The 13505-nt window shown below is 40.7% G+C and overlaps 1 protein-coding gene across 2 annotated transcripts; it reads right to left on the bottom strand.

Annotated features, from left to right (window-relative positions):
• Positions 1–7179: 7179 nt before the first annotated feature.
• Positions 7180–12682, bottom strand: spast (spastin). Of its 2 annotated transcripts, none has more exons than XM_074646557.1 (16): positions 12357–12682; positions 12182–12265; positions 11721–11810; positions 10186–10352; positions 9949–10082; positions 9746–9839; positions 9405–9479; positions 9197–9268; positions 9021–9096; positions 8841–8932; positions 8651–8730; positions 8517–8559; positions 8314–8393; positions 8155–8225; positions 8027–8067; positions 7180–7924 (listed from the first exon to the last, which is right to left on the bottom strand). In XM_074646557.1, the coding sequence occupies exons 1-16, from the start codon at positions 12457–12459 to the stop codon at positions 7799–7801; spliced, it is 1428 nt and encodes a 475-aa protein (XP_074502658.1). In that variant the 5' UTR covers positions 12460–12682; the 3' UTR covers positions 7180–7798. The 2 variants fall into 2 exon arrangements, with proteins under 2 accessions (XP_074502658.1, XP_074502659.1); XM_074646558.1 differs by having other exon boundaries at positions 11721–11804; positions 12357–12679.
• Between the last annotated feature and the right edge of the window lie 823 nt (positions 12683–13505).

Raw genomic sequence — 13505 nt, 5'->3', positions numbered from 1 at the left:
TGTCACTAAGGATAAATGTATAAGGGCTGAATCACAGGAAAAGCTGCATCCGGAAACTACTTTTAAACTGATGCCTCATGTGGAACAGGAAGAAACCCTGAGCTAGTAAATGACTGCAGTGATTATTAGATGTTTTAGTTGGGGATTTTGATTTATCATAGGGTAGTGCAGCACCAAGAGTTATAAAGTTTAATGTGCAACATCCTGTGTAAATCACTGTATAATTAAAGCTGAAACTCGTCATAAAGCTCCGTAAAACCGAGGGGTGCTGCAGATTCTCTGTAGATTCATCACTACGAGCAACTCCTTTCACATCCTCAATCACAGAAAACAGCCACATGTGACACAAGTGCTCTTCCTTTATACATACAGCACTTTTTAAATACACCTCTCACTGTGGTAACAAGCACTGTGCCTGCCAGGCTTGGATGACTGCAACATGATGCCAGTTATCAGTAGTACCACTGGGCACACTGCAGAGGTTAATTCACACTACTTTGGCTGTTCGGTCCATAACTTTACTGTTTTGGTTCACTCTCAGAGACATTTTTGGCTCTTTGGTTTGTTGATGTGTTCTGAAATCTTATTAAACATCATATTTTATTACCTTGCTTTCTATGTTTTATTGAGATCACTGAAGGAGGCTCACAGTATGCATGCCAACATGTTCAGATCTGCAAACCTGTGACTCTGCAAACTGCTTCAGTCCTTTTGATTCTATTGCTAATGCCAACCCAGGAATGTGTTTTTTTTTTTGCTTAACTCTCTCAAATACCTGCCAAAGCAAATCATATTGAAAAAGCCGACATTTGATAGCTTTAATCTCTGCACAGACCTATCCCACCGCATACAAAAGAGCATTTGGATGGGAACAGCGGTGTGTGCTTTGTGATCTTGAATTTAAAGACTTAGAAAGTCATTAGCAAGATGCATAACATATTATTTTAATTAAGAAGAAGAAGTGATTTGCTGATTGATTGTCCTTCTTAAAAATAAAAATGAAAATGAAAATGCAATAATCCAATTTTAACCATATAACCATATAAAAGCTGTTTGACATTTAGAACTTTCAAAGTTGTTGCCTACTGTACAGTGGATAATATTCAAATGTTAATTCAAATTTTAAAATGAAAATGCAATATAAACAATGTAACCTAATTTTCCATTTGTGCGGGCAGTATTTTTGAAAATGAAAACATGACTTTTCATTTTCATAGACTTAACCTGCTGGAGGACCACAAGAGTCACAGAAATAGTAATAAAGCATTTAATCGATCAATAACTAATAGCACAATAAAAATAGGCATTAATACATTTGTTTACAAATGTATTTATTCATCTTTGAATAAATGGACTAAATTACAAAGTAATTCATTATTTGACATTTTAATGGGCAATAAAAAGAAGAAGAATAAAAAGAATTTACAAATTAAATATTAATCCAATAAATAGTTCAAATTATAAAAGGGATTTGCAAAAACACCATAAAACAGTCAATAAGTACATAATTTAAAGGGACTGTTTGTAAGAATCAGAAATGCTTGTTAACAGCGACACCTGTGGCCGTTAAGTCAACGAAAGTCAGTGTCGGTCTCGTGCTTGTGCTCGCTCTAAATAGACATGAACGAGCATCGCTCAACACAGTGAGGCAACACACGTCAGCTAAAACCACAATATCACTCTATATTTCAGCTGCTGATCCTAGTGTTGGCTTTTCCTGCTTCAGCCTCCCGACCGCGGCCGGAGGAAACGGTCTGAGACGATAACGTTTCTCGCTGCGGACTGGAGGTCGGGAGGAGCTGCAGCATTTATTTCTGCAAGAACGTCGACTGTACATTCACTAGATATTCTCAGAGCTACGAAGTCTTCTGCAGTGTGTAGTATGCGCGCATGCACGTGAGGTGGGGCGAGCTGAGTGAAGGCAAGCAGGCAGGCAGAGGAGCAGAGTACAGCAGAGACTCCGGCCCTGGAGACCAAAGCTACGGTCTCCCCCGCGTCCTCCGACCTCGGCCAACACTGTTTTGCAAGACGGGCTTCACTAGATATAACTTTGAGGTTTTGGTGCTTCCGTGTAGTTTGTGTTGGAGTCTGAGTCTGAACAGCGGAGCCACACATATGAGCGCGCATATGCGAACGCGCATGGGACACCGACCCGGTTGATTTATACGTGAAAGAAGCTACAAACAGTCCCTTTAAAAATAAATAAATAAATAAATAGTGGTATTTAAAATTCTTTTTAATCAATTAAATGCTTTATTACTATTTCCGTATCTCTTTTGGTGCTCCATATCTGCACAGTGGACAATATTCAAAATGCAATAAGAAAAACAGCGCCCTATAGTCTATTGCATTTACATCACATGTCACCAGTGTCAAAATGAAATTGCAACCTGTCAATCATCTAATCAAGGCGGGGCTTCAGTTGTGACGTCACTTCCTCTATATATCCATGGTAACAGCTGCTGGCACTTGAACTTAACTTCGACCCGCTGGTCGGTAAGTGTCTTTCTAAAGCTACCTCAGATAATGTCCACATGTTTAATCTAGACATTAACGTAGTTTATTACAGTAGGGTTGTTGTTGACATGTTGTGTTTATCTATATCCTCACGCTGAGGCATTACGAACACCAATACCAACATAACTTTCCTAAACAACATAAAGCCACTTGCCCGAGGGGTCATTCCTGCGTTAGCGTCGTCTAACCATTATTCTCAACATTATGGTATTAGCAAGGAAACAGCTGTGGGAAGATGTTAGAAGTGACAGAACAGAAGTGACTTGAATACAGTCTTACAAGTACATGATAAACAAAAAGACTTAAATTATTCCTGGTAATAAACTGAATAAACATTGAATCAATAGTTGTGTATGTACAGTATTTTGTATATACAGTAGGGATGAACGGTTCACAAAATTCACGGTCCGGTTCATATCACGGTTTTGGGATCACGGTTTTCGGTTCGGTACATTTATGTTACAGCAAGGAGGTCAATTTCAACATGCTTTTCATTTATTTGGCAAAAATAAGTTAACAAATGTTTGCCTTAACAAAAGTATGGCTGCATAAGGAACAAACACTTCTTCATTGACAAACCTCAATTGAAAGAATAGGTCTTCTACAGTAATTAGGACAAACAACAAATGCAGCTTTGTTATTTTCATTTAAAAATGATGACATTTAAATATATGGCTCATAGGGCAGAGCAGGTCGTCCATCAATCTGAAGGTCGGAGGTTCGATCCCCGGCTGCTCCGGGTCACATGTCGATGTGTCCTTGAGCAGGACACTTAACCCCAAATTGCTCCCGAAGGCTGAGCCATCGGTTTGTGGGTCAGAGATGGAGCTGAACCATCCCTCCTGTCCTCACATGAATGACCCGAGGGGAAGGGCAACAAAGGAAGGAGAAGTGGAGGCCAAGGGAAGTGGGAGAAGCGGAATGACAGACAGACAGAGCCAAATACTCAGTCCTCACTGCACTTTCACTTTTCATCAAGTGTTTTGGCTGCACACGAGCTGAAGGAATGCACCGCGGGGCAGCCTGCAGCTCACCTCGACTGAGCACCGTTCCACTCACCACGTCAAACCCCCGTCTCAACATGTCCTCAGTCCAAGGCCAATATCTTGAGCATCATCTGGGGACGATATTTATCCACACTAGGACATAACTCTTCTCTTCTGTTAAATACAATTAATAAATCTTACTTGATGTTTTGTCTGAAAAACAGACCTTTTTAGAGTTTGTTTTGTGTTGACAATCTGCACTGACTGATATCAAGTCTCGTACATCTGCACAGTTTCTATGCAGTTAAAGAAAAAGGTAAGGCTACTGATCACCTCACAGAGGTAACTGAGATTAATGGCTTTGCAGGTCATGTGTCGGCGAGTTTTCGCTCCCCTCTGTCCATCTTGGTCTTTTACAGCTTTGTGGCTGCAGGCTGCAATTAGAGAGAAAATACATGACAGGCAGACATTGATAAATTCACTCTTTCTGTTTTCAAAAACACTTTTCTAAAATCCCCAGTGGCTTAAAATAATCCCCTCCCTCTACTGATCAATCATCTACATACATGCTACAACATTTTTAGAAATGTTGCTTTTCCGCAAGCTGTTTCCTTCCTACTGACAGCTGTTGTTGCCTGTTGGGCTTGAGTTTGCCATGTTATGATTTGTGTGATTTGAGCATATTTTGATTTGAGCATATTTTTTATGCTAAATGCAGTACCTGTGAGGGTTTCTGGACAATATTTGTCATTGTTTTGTGTTGTTAATTGATTTCCAATAATAAATATATACATACATTTGCATAAAGCAGCATATTTGCCCACTCCCATGTTGATAAGAGTATTAAATATTTGACAAATCTCCCTCTAAGGTATATTTTGAACAGATTCAAATGGTGTGATTACTTTGCGATTGTGAAGATTGTGATTAAATATGGACAATCATGTGATTAATCGCGATTAAATATTTGAATCAATTGACAGCCATAATATACACCAACCAGCCATAACATAAGGACAGCATGGGCACCATGCACCACGCAGCCCCATACGCTACAAACTGCAACACACTGTGTTTTCTGACACCTTTCTATCGGAACCAGCATTAACTTTTTCAGCAATTTGAGCTCCAGTAGCTCTTCTATTGGATCGGACAACACGGGCCAGCCTTCGCTCCCCACGTGCATCAATGAGCCTTGGGTCTGACCCTGTCGCCGGTTCACTGGTTTTCCTTCCTTGGACCACTTTTGGTAGGTCCTAACCACTGCAGACCGGGAACATCCCACAAGAGCTGCAGTTTTGGAAATGCTCTGGCCCAGTCGTCTAGCCATCATAATACTTGTCAAAGTCGCTCACATCCTTACGCTGGCCCATTATTTCTGCTTCCAACACAAAGTTCAACATGTTCACTTGCTGCCAGGTGCCATTGTAATAAGATAATCAATGTTATTCACTTCATCTGTCAGTGGTCTTAATTTTATGGCTGATCGGTGTACATATACCGTATATATATATATATATATATATATATATATATATATATATATATATATGAAAAAAGAAATATATATATATACTTTTTTTTTTAAACCCCAATTTTTCCCACTCTTTCACTCACGCTACACGCAGCATAAATAAACAGCAAGCAAGAAAAATAAATTTGCTCATAAAAGACAGATGTTGCCATTGGATACAAGATTAGGCTTGGCTTGTAGCCTCCCCCGAGAGAGAAAGATAACACTCCCGTGGTAAATGAAGTTATGTATTGGGCGTGCAGGGCAGTGGAACAGTAGCAGCCAGTGCTACAGAGAGTGGACACACTCAGCCCTGAAGGCTTTCCACTGTGTGAGCCCTGAACCACATCTTCAAACTTAGGGTGATAAAAGGGCCAAATCACAAATTTTGAAGGAAGTCCCTTTCCACCGGCTCAACAATTTACAATCAGGCTTTCTTTAAAAATAGCCGAGCTCACAGCCACGTGGTGCTGCACAGTCAGTGCAGTCTTTTAGCATCTAATGTACTATTGTACGGCAGGGCAATTGACAATTTATGCTTGGTTTATAATAGAATACTGCCACAAACTCAAAGAATGATCCCAGCAGCCTTGAAGTGAGACACGTGCATTCACTATAACAAAACCCTCCCATCCACATACTGTTTTCATAATGGGCCACTTGAAGAAACACTCGCACTGTTTGTTCAGTCAGTCAGAGGACCTCACTGTGTTGACTCTTATTCTACTCTCTACAGGGTGGGCTATTTCACTGGAGGTATCAAATGATCACCCATTCTGTTTTCCCTCGAGTGGATGTAGTGGTCGAAGCATCAATGAGCCACTGTGGAGTTGCAGGCCTTTGACACGCAACCAAAAAGGGAAGCTGTCAATCATCTCCGAGGTTTTAACCCACCTCAATAATGCTCTGTCTTCTGTCAGCTTGAAAATGTAAAGCCCATCTTCTACATGTGATAACTGCTCTCTACTGTAATTACAGGTTATTTTAAAGTAATTACTTGTAAGAATGTTGATATTGAGTGATTAACTCCATTTACCACCTGCGGGCATTTATTTGATATTCCGACATTAAAGGTGTGAAAATAATAAAATGGTGTCGCAACTAGTCCGTCATAAAGACCGTGTGTTTACTGTGCAGGATGCTCTCATTGGAGAGTAAACAGAGAAAAAAAGGTGATGACTAAACCCTAACCCCCAACACTCTCATTCCTGTCTGGCATCATGAAAGAAGCTCTTCAGTCATGACATGCTAAAAAACACACTCCGTCTAACATCTCTCCCCTGAGGAAAAGAGTAGTTGTGGGTGTGGTTGCAGCTCTGGGGGCCAGTGCATGTTGAGATCTTTTTTTTTTTTTTATTTCTTCTCATGGTAACGTCAAGCAATGTGAAAATATAACTCAGAGGACAACCTTTATTAATTGCAGAAGATGTTTGCATTTGCAGAGTCTGTAAACATCTGCAGGAGCAGATGATGCAGCTGCCGGGCCACATAAACCACAGGCAACACCACTAGCTGACCATACGGAGGGCCTTTGGGAGAGAGTTGGGATTGAAGTTAAGCTTTTCATTGGAGGAGTTTGGAATGAAGCTCCATGACTGACCACAAGCATTTACTAGGCCACGCCGTGCCCAGGGCAGCTGGTGACCCATCTTGACCACAGAGCTGCATAATGTAACTTCACTTCACATCAACTACTGTGACCTTTTCTCTCTGAAGCACTTAAATGTAAGTGTATGAACACGCAGAGGCTCCTCCTAAGTGTAACTATCTGGCATACCCAAATCTGCCCACTTAATCCAATCTATCGCTCAACCTGACAGTCAACAAAGCAGATTTAATTTTCATTAATAGCAATTAACCGCATACCACACATCTGTGGTTGCTGGCGAAACCTCGGCTGATCCTGGCTGCAGTCTGAGCCACAGAAAGGAGTCGTGCAACAGGTCGAAACAGAATGGCAGCACCACCTACCTGCAGATGAGAGGACGTGCTGAAAAAAACAACTGTATTAAGCTATTTTGTTCTTTTATTTAAATGGGAGTGATGTGACATGTTTTTTTGGGGGGGTGGGGGGGTTTAAAAAGCAAACAGTTAAGCACTCACCTGCGTACGATACTGCAGCTAATACTTGATTTAAAAGAAAAGGAAAAAGTAAAGCTGGAGGAACTTTAATGAATGTATTTATTGATGCACGATGAAAGTAGGAAGCCATTAAGTCATAAGTCTTGTTGACCAACACACCGTTCGGTCTCTTACTTTCAAATACAATATTTTGTATCTACAAACTATAAGTGCAAAAGGAAAAAAAAACATTCTTATAATACAAATGCACCCAATTTGGCGAATCGTCTCCCAATTATTATCACTCTTGCAAGTGCACAAGTACAGAGAGCACTTGGTGATCAATACCATCATCACGTCAAAACATCAGGTAACTACTGGATGTGTAAACTTATCTAAATCAGTGAGGTTATGTCAAGATTTACAGAAACTTGCTGCCCTCTTGAGGCAAGAGAAAGATCACTTGTAATTCTGCAGGACATTCTTGTGAATAAATAACAAAATTTCAAGTAGCGAAACAGTGTTTTAGGAGTGTCATAATGCAGTTAAGAAACTCATAAAGATGTTCCCATAAAACAGGAAATGTTTCCGAATGTCATAATATTTATACATGACAGCTTTACCAACCTACAAAGGTTTCGTTCCTGGTTCATTTATGTAAATGATGTCTTGAACCCATCTGTTGTTGTTTTTTTGAACAAGTGAGAATGAACTATCAAGTTCAAAAAGCTGTTGTGTCCCCAAAATCTTTGTTCCATTTGGTGTACATTGTAAGAGTCCCCTGGCTAACACTGGGCTTAATGCGCTTCAGGGAGTCCTCAAAGTCTTTCATCTGGATGTTACGCATCTGTGGATACAGACAAAGAAGCAGACAGATAAAAACGGTTGCGTCATGGCAGTTAAATAGGCAGAAAGGAAATATCTGTAGTGTTGTGAATACTTTCATTACCTCACTAGCAGCCATACTTCGGACTTGTTCTGGTCCCAACTCTGTGTAAGAGAAGATTTTCACATGAAAAAGAATTTAGCTCGTCAGGGAGGCTGAAATATACTCCATAATGTCAGGAAGACTCTTACCTCTAATCGGGCCGAGCGCAGCGTCTTTGGCTAATGACGTGAGATCACTTCCTGAATATCCTGCGCTTTTTCTATCAAGTTACAAATCCAGGAATTAATGCATATAAACACAAAAAACACTACCGTAAATGCTGTGTGGCGTGTAAATATAGAACTCACTTTGCGAGATGGGCCAGCTCATTTTTGCTCAGTGGATTCCCATGCTTTCCCAAAAGGTTTTTCAGCAGCGTGAGTCTTGTCTGGAGGGACGAGAGTTACATCCAATAACTCAAATAACTTTAAAAAATGTTCATTCACATTTCAAAACTAAAAAAGACACTGAACATAGTAATGAAGTGCGATAACAGTTCCAATGTAAATACCTCCTCGTCCGGCAACGCCACATAAACCCTTTTTGCAAAGCGCCTGTAAGATTAACACAAGAGGAACATTGTAGTGAGCTTGTAACAAAAGAAATACATAATAATTGTGCAGCATGTGGAGTTGCATCGTGTACCTCAGTACTGCTTCATCGAGCTCCTGAGGCCTGTTGGTCGCTCCCATTACAAGCACCCTGTCATCCTTTCCTGACTGCACCTGAAACCAAGAAGCACTGTTGTGAAAATAACACCGGTGCCCTCTGAGGTAACAGTGACTTAAAGCACTCTGGAGCCGGTTCATGATCAAACGTCAGAGGCTGCTCTTACCCCATCGAACTCAACGAGGAACTCGGTTTTTAATCGACGAGAAGCTTCGTGTTCTCCCTCCCTCCTTTCACAGAGCAGGCTGTCAACTTCATCTGAATGGAAAAACAAAATTAGAGGTTTGTTTATGAGCTGAAATTTGGGTTTGGGACGCATTTAGTCGATAAATAGAGTCATACAAACCGATAAAGATGACAGAGGGCTGCAATTCTCTGGCAACGGCAAACAGTGCTCGTACAAGCTTCTCGCCCTCTCCCACCTGTGATGGTGATGACAGGAAACGTTAAAAAAAAAAAGCTTCACTAAATTTTGTGTAGTGTGGAGACCTACTCCAGACAAAAAAAATCCTGTTTTCTTACATATTTAGAGGTCAAACTGGCAGCGCTGATGTTGAAGAATGTGGCATTTGACTCCGCTGCGACTGCTTTGGCCTTTTTAGAGGAAGCAAAGGCTGTGATTCACCTGATAATACTGAGGAAAGACTATCAACAGCTATATGCAAATTATGAAAGCACAGTTTGATCTGAATGAATGTGTTTGCTGTGTTGAAAAGAACACTTATCTTACCAGCATTGTTTTCCCGTTTCCAGGCGGGCCAAATACAAGTAAACCTCGTGCCGGAGATCTCAGGCCAGTAAAGAGCTAAATGGCAAAATGTGAAAAAGTGTAAATGTAAATCTGACCATGATATGTCATCAGAGATTAAGGAAACATGCTAAATTGAAATACTGGCTTCTCTGACAACAATGCTACAGCCAGTATGTTCTCCTTTGAAATTTCCATTCTGGTCCACAACGTCAACGGCTCCAATGTTTTGAATTTGTACTGCTGTTACCCATTTTAAAAAGCTAGCTGTCAGTCCTACACATTGTTCCTTTAAGCAGAGACAAAATGTTTCTATGGATCACCTCTGGTCTTAAGGCAGGGAGGATGACAATCTCTTGGAGTGCTTGCTTGGCCAGGTCCTGTCCCGCAATGTCTTCAAAGGATACAGACGTTCCACTGCAGTGAACACAGAAAGCTACTTTAACTGCAGCAAAGGGGTTTTCTTTATTTGATTTCCACAGACAGCTAAATGTACAGGTGTTGTAATAGCATTGCTTATAAATACCTGTCAACAATTTCATTCAGAATCAAGTTGGCCAGTTTGCTGTCCACATTCTTGAAGTTTTTCAAATCCCTTTTTGGGGGTTGTTTCCCAGCTGCAGGTCTTCCATTTTGAGCTCTTCCCACCCGTGGGGTCACCTTAGCAGGAACAAAATTATCCAGAAAGCAGCACACACTTCATCAGAATCAGATATCTTGAAATAACATACAAGCGGACAACTAAATGTAATTTAAAAATCACCTTTGGATCAGTGGGTCTGGATGGGGGTCTAACAACAGTGGAGGGCCTGGTGTTAGAGGACACACCTCGCACTGCCGGCTGGCTTTTGGGCACAGGCTTTGGTTGTGGAAGATTGTTATTTGAAGTCTTCGGTGGATCACTCCTCCTCTTAGATGCCATTGTTGCCTCTGTGAAACAAGAACACTATTCATCTTCAGCATGCCTAAAAAAACAAAACAACGCTTGCTCCGCTGCAAACACTACATACAAACACTCACTGGACAAAAAGCCGTCAAGTTATCATTGAAACATCATCCAGAAATATAATTTCCTGACCTTTGACAGCTTTATGTGTCTTGCAGATGCTACTTTAGTGTACAAAGTGATCAATGATCTGGCCCCCTCCCATTAAAAGAGTTCATATCACTGCGCTCAGATAATGGGAGGACAACTAGGATGACCAACAGAGGTGATCAGCCTTCTCTATTAGAGCAACAAACTTTTGGAGCTCAGCACCACGTTATATGAGAGAGTGCTGCAGCCTTGCTGATTTTAAATTCAAGATAAAATCATGGCTAAAATTAACCCAATCGTGTATCCATCACACATGAACGCAAACTAGAGCTGAGCCGAATGCTTCAAAGCTTCGACCTTTGCCATGGTAATCGACCTCCAAATCAGTATTTTAATGCTTCGTTTTGGGGTCTTTTTATATATAAGTATGTTATAATAATGTATAAATCCCATGAAATAAGGAATAATCCCAGAATTCATATTCATCCATCCATCTGCAACCGCTTATCCCGTTAGGGGTCGCGGAGGGGCTGGGGCCGATCCCAGCTGACATTGGGCAAAGGCGGGGTACACCCTGGACAGGTCGCCAGACTATCACAGGGCTGACACATAGAGACAGACAGCCATTCACGCTCACATTCACAACTACGGGCAATTTATAATCAACAATTCACCTAACCTGCATGTCTTTGGAATGTGGGAGGAAACCGGAGAACCCGGAGAAAACCCACGCTAACACGGGGAGAACATGCAATCTCCAAACAGAAGGGCCCCAAGCCGGATTCAAACCTGCAACCCTCTTAGAATTCATATAGAACATTAATTATTATTAGTTATTCTTGGACAGATATCGCTGTTCGTTATGTGTAGAGGTGCATGTGTGTAGAGTAGTGTGGCAACAGCGCTGTCCCAGGCACTGAAACGGGGAAGATAGAGACAGACAGACAGTAGAACATGTCAGCGCCGTGCCACAAAGCAAAGCTTCGAATACCTTCGAATATTACTCATCGAGCTTCGAAGCCCAAAAAATGGAAACGCTTGATGTGTCTTAATGTTGTTATATAATAAATATGTAATGTCACTGTTTTGTAATTGTGTTTTTATACTACATAGTTCATTTTTATAACTGAGATGTCATTCTCTGTTTCCTCCCCAGGGACTACAGATGTGAACTAGCCTATAGCTAACTCTGGTACAGCTAAGAAGCTGTGCACTGTCCCTGTCAAACAAACAAACAAGCAAACAAACATGATGCCACTTACCCAGAAGAGCAAGCCTGTCTTTTGCCATGGTGCGATTGGTGACCATTTTATCTTGAAGCCTCTTTGCTCTGTCATATTGCTCTCCTGCTCCTACAAAACATGGGAGTGTATGAGGCTTAACACTGTCAACACTGCACAGTGTGTGTGTGTGTGTGTGTGTGTGTGTGTGTATATATGTTTGTTTGCATAATTATCTATTTATTTTTTATTTTATTTATGTAACCTTTATTTAACCAGGAGGTCCCTTGAGATTAAAATCTCTTTTTCGAGGGAGACCTGGCCAAGATGGCACACCATTATAAAGTTACAACAATTACACAGTGGAGCATGTTAAAACAGACAAAAGACAACAGAAACATAATATAAAAAACAGTTTAGGAATAGCAATTGCCCTCTTCAGTTACAGTTTTTTATCAGAGCTTTGAACTCCCCCATGGAGACAAAATGATGAACATAATGACCTCTTCCAGTGATCTCTACTGCTATCCCCCTCTCCAGCTCAGAGATCCCCTTCTTGTACCACTTCACAGCCTCCTCTTTATCTCCTGGCATCACAGGGAGAAGAAGATGTTTATTACAAGCTGTCACGAGCCACAACATACATCAGCTAATAACTCATAAACACAATAAACTAACCTGTATCATCCTCGTCGATCCGTAATGCCTTGGATACATACTCAAACGCCTGTTTGTGGTAGTTTTTAATAACTTCACCGCTGTCTTTGCTCTTACTTGCCATTATTATTTAGTTTCTGTCTCCTTGTTTCTCAGTTGTAACTCATAGTTAGCCACTTTTGGAAAAGTGTAGCTTCAAATGTAGCTTTTAAATCACATTTATAATCGGTTCAATGCGAAGTCTTTGGTTTAAAAAAAATATGTTTTGGTATATATGTAAAACAGTAACGCTGGTGTCTACACAAACATGTACAGCGCTTACTTCCGGTTTCCCGTCCAGGAGCGTTAAAAGAGGATTCACGCGTGATAATGCGTCATATAACTCGGGGTACTACACATGCGCAGTCTGCACTCGCCTCCGGTTACACTGCGCATGCGTAATACCATACAACTCAAGACCCGTGCCCCTGCCTCTTTCAATAAGCCTTGTTTCAATCACGTTTGGAAATTTGTGTTTGGTGGATTATTTCTCTGTTGTTACAATGCTAATTTGCATCGTATTTTAAATCGTTGGAAAGCCTGTTTATTTACCTTCACAATGATAAGATAAGATAAAATAAGATAAGATGAATCTTTATTAATCCCCAGAGGGAAATTCAGGTGTCAAAGCAGCAACATCAGCAAACATCAGCAAACAGAGTGAAACACAGGAGAGGTAAAGGTATACAAAAATTATGAAAACAATAATATAGATATAAAAGATACAGAGTGAATGGGTGAACATAGTGTGTACAGTCCGTCAATAAATAAATGTAGTATGTACAATAAATAAATGTAATATGTACATATGTGCAGTCTATAAAGTGGTATATAGGATGTATAGGATGAAGTAAGTGTAAAGTGCGCCAGTGGTTAGAGTTCAATCATCCAATCCACCAAACAACACCAACAGGAGAATACACTGTTTACCATTGGCAGATTATTTTGGCAAATCTTTCTTGGGCGCTACCCATATAATCAGCTGTGCTGCTCATCCCACAAATGCTTGATCCTTACAAGTTGGACATCATTGTGAACAAAATCCAATAAATCACAGAAATAATTGTATAAACACATTATATCCCCTCCTCCCCCATCCCTATAACAATATTACTGCACCATTAAATAAGC

The sequence above is a fragment of the Sebastes fasciatus genome, chromosome 9 (genome assembly GCF_043250625.1).
Source record: "Sebastes fasciatus isolate fSebFas1 chromosome 9, fSebFas1.pri, whole genome shotgun sequence".
Lineage (NCBI taxonomy): Eukaryota > Metazoa > Chordata > Actinopteri > Perciformes > Sebastidae > Sebastes > Sebastes fasciatus.
The sequence above is the reverse complement of the archived record's forward strand: the minus strand, read 5'-3'. Positions and strand labels throughout refer to the sequence as shown.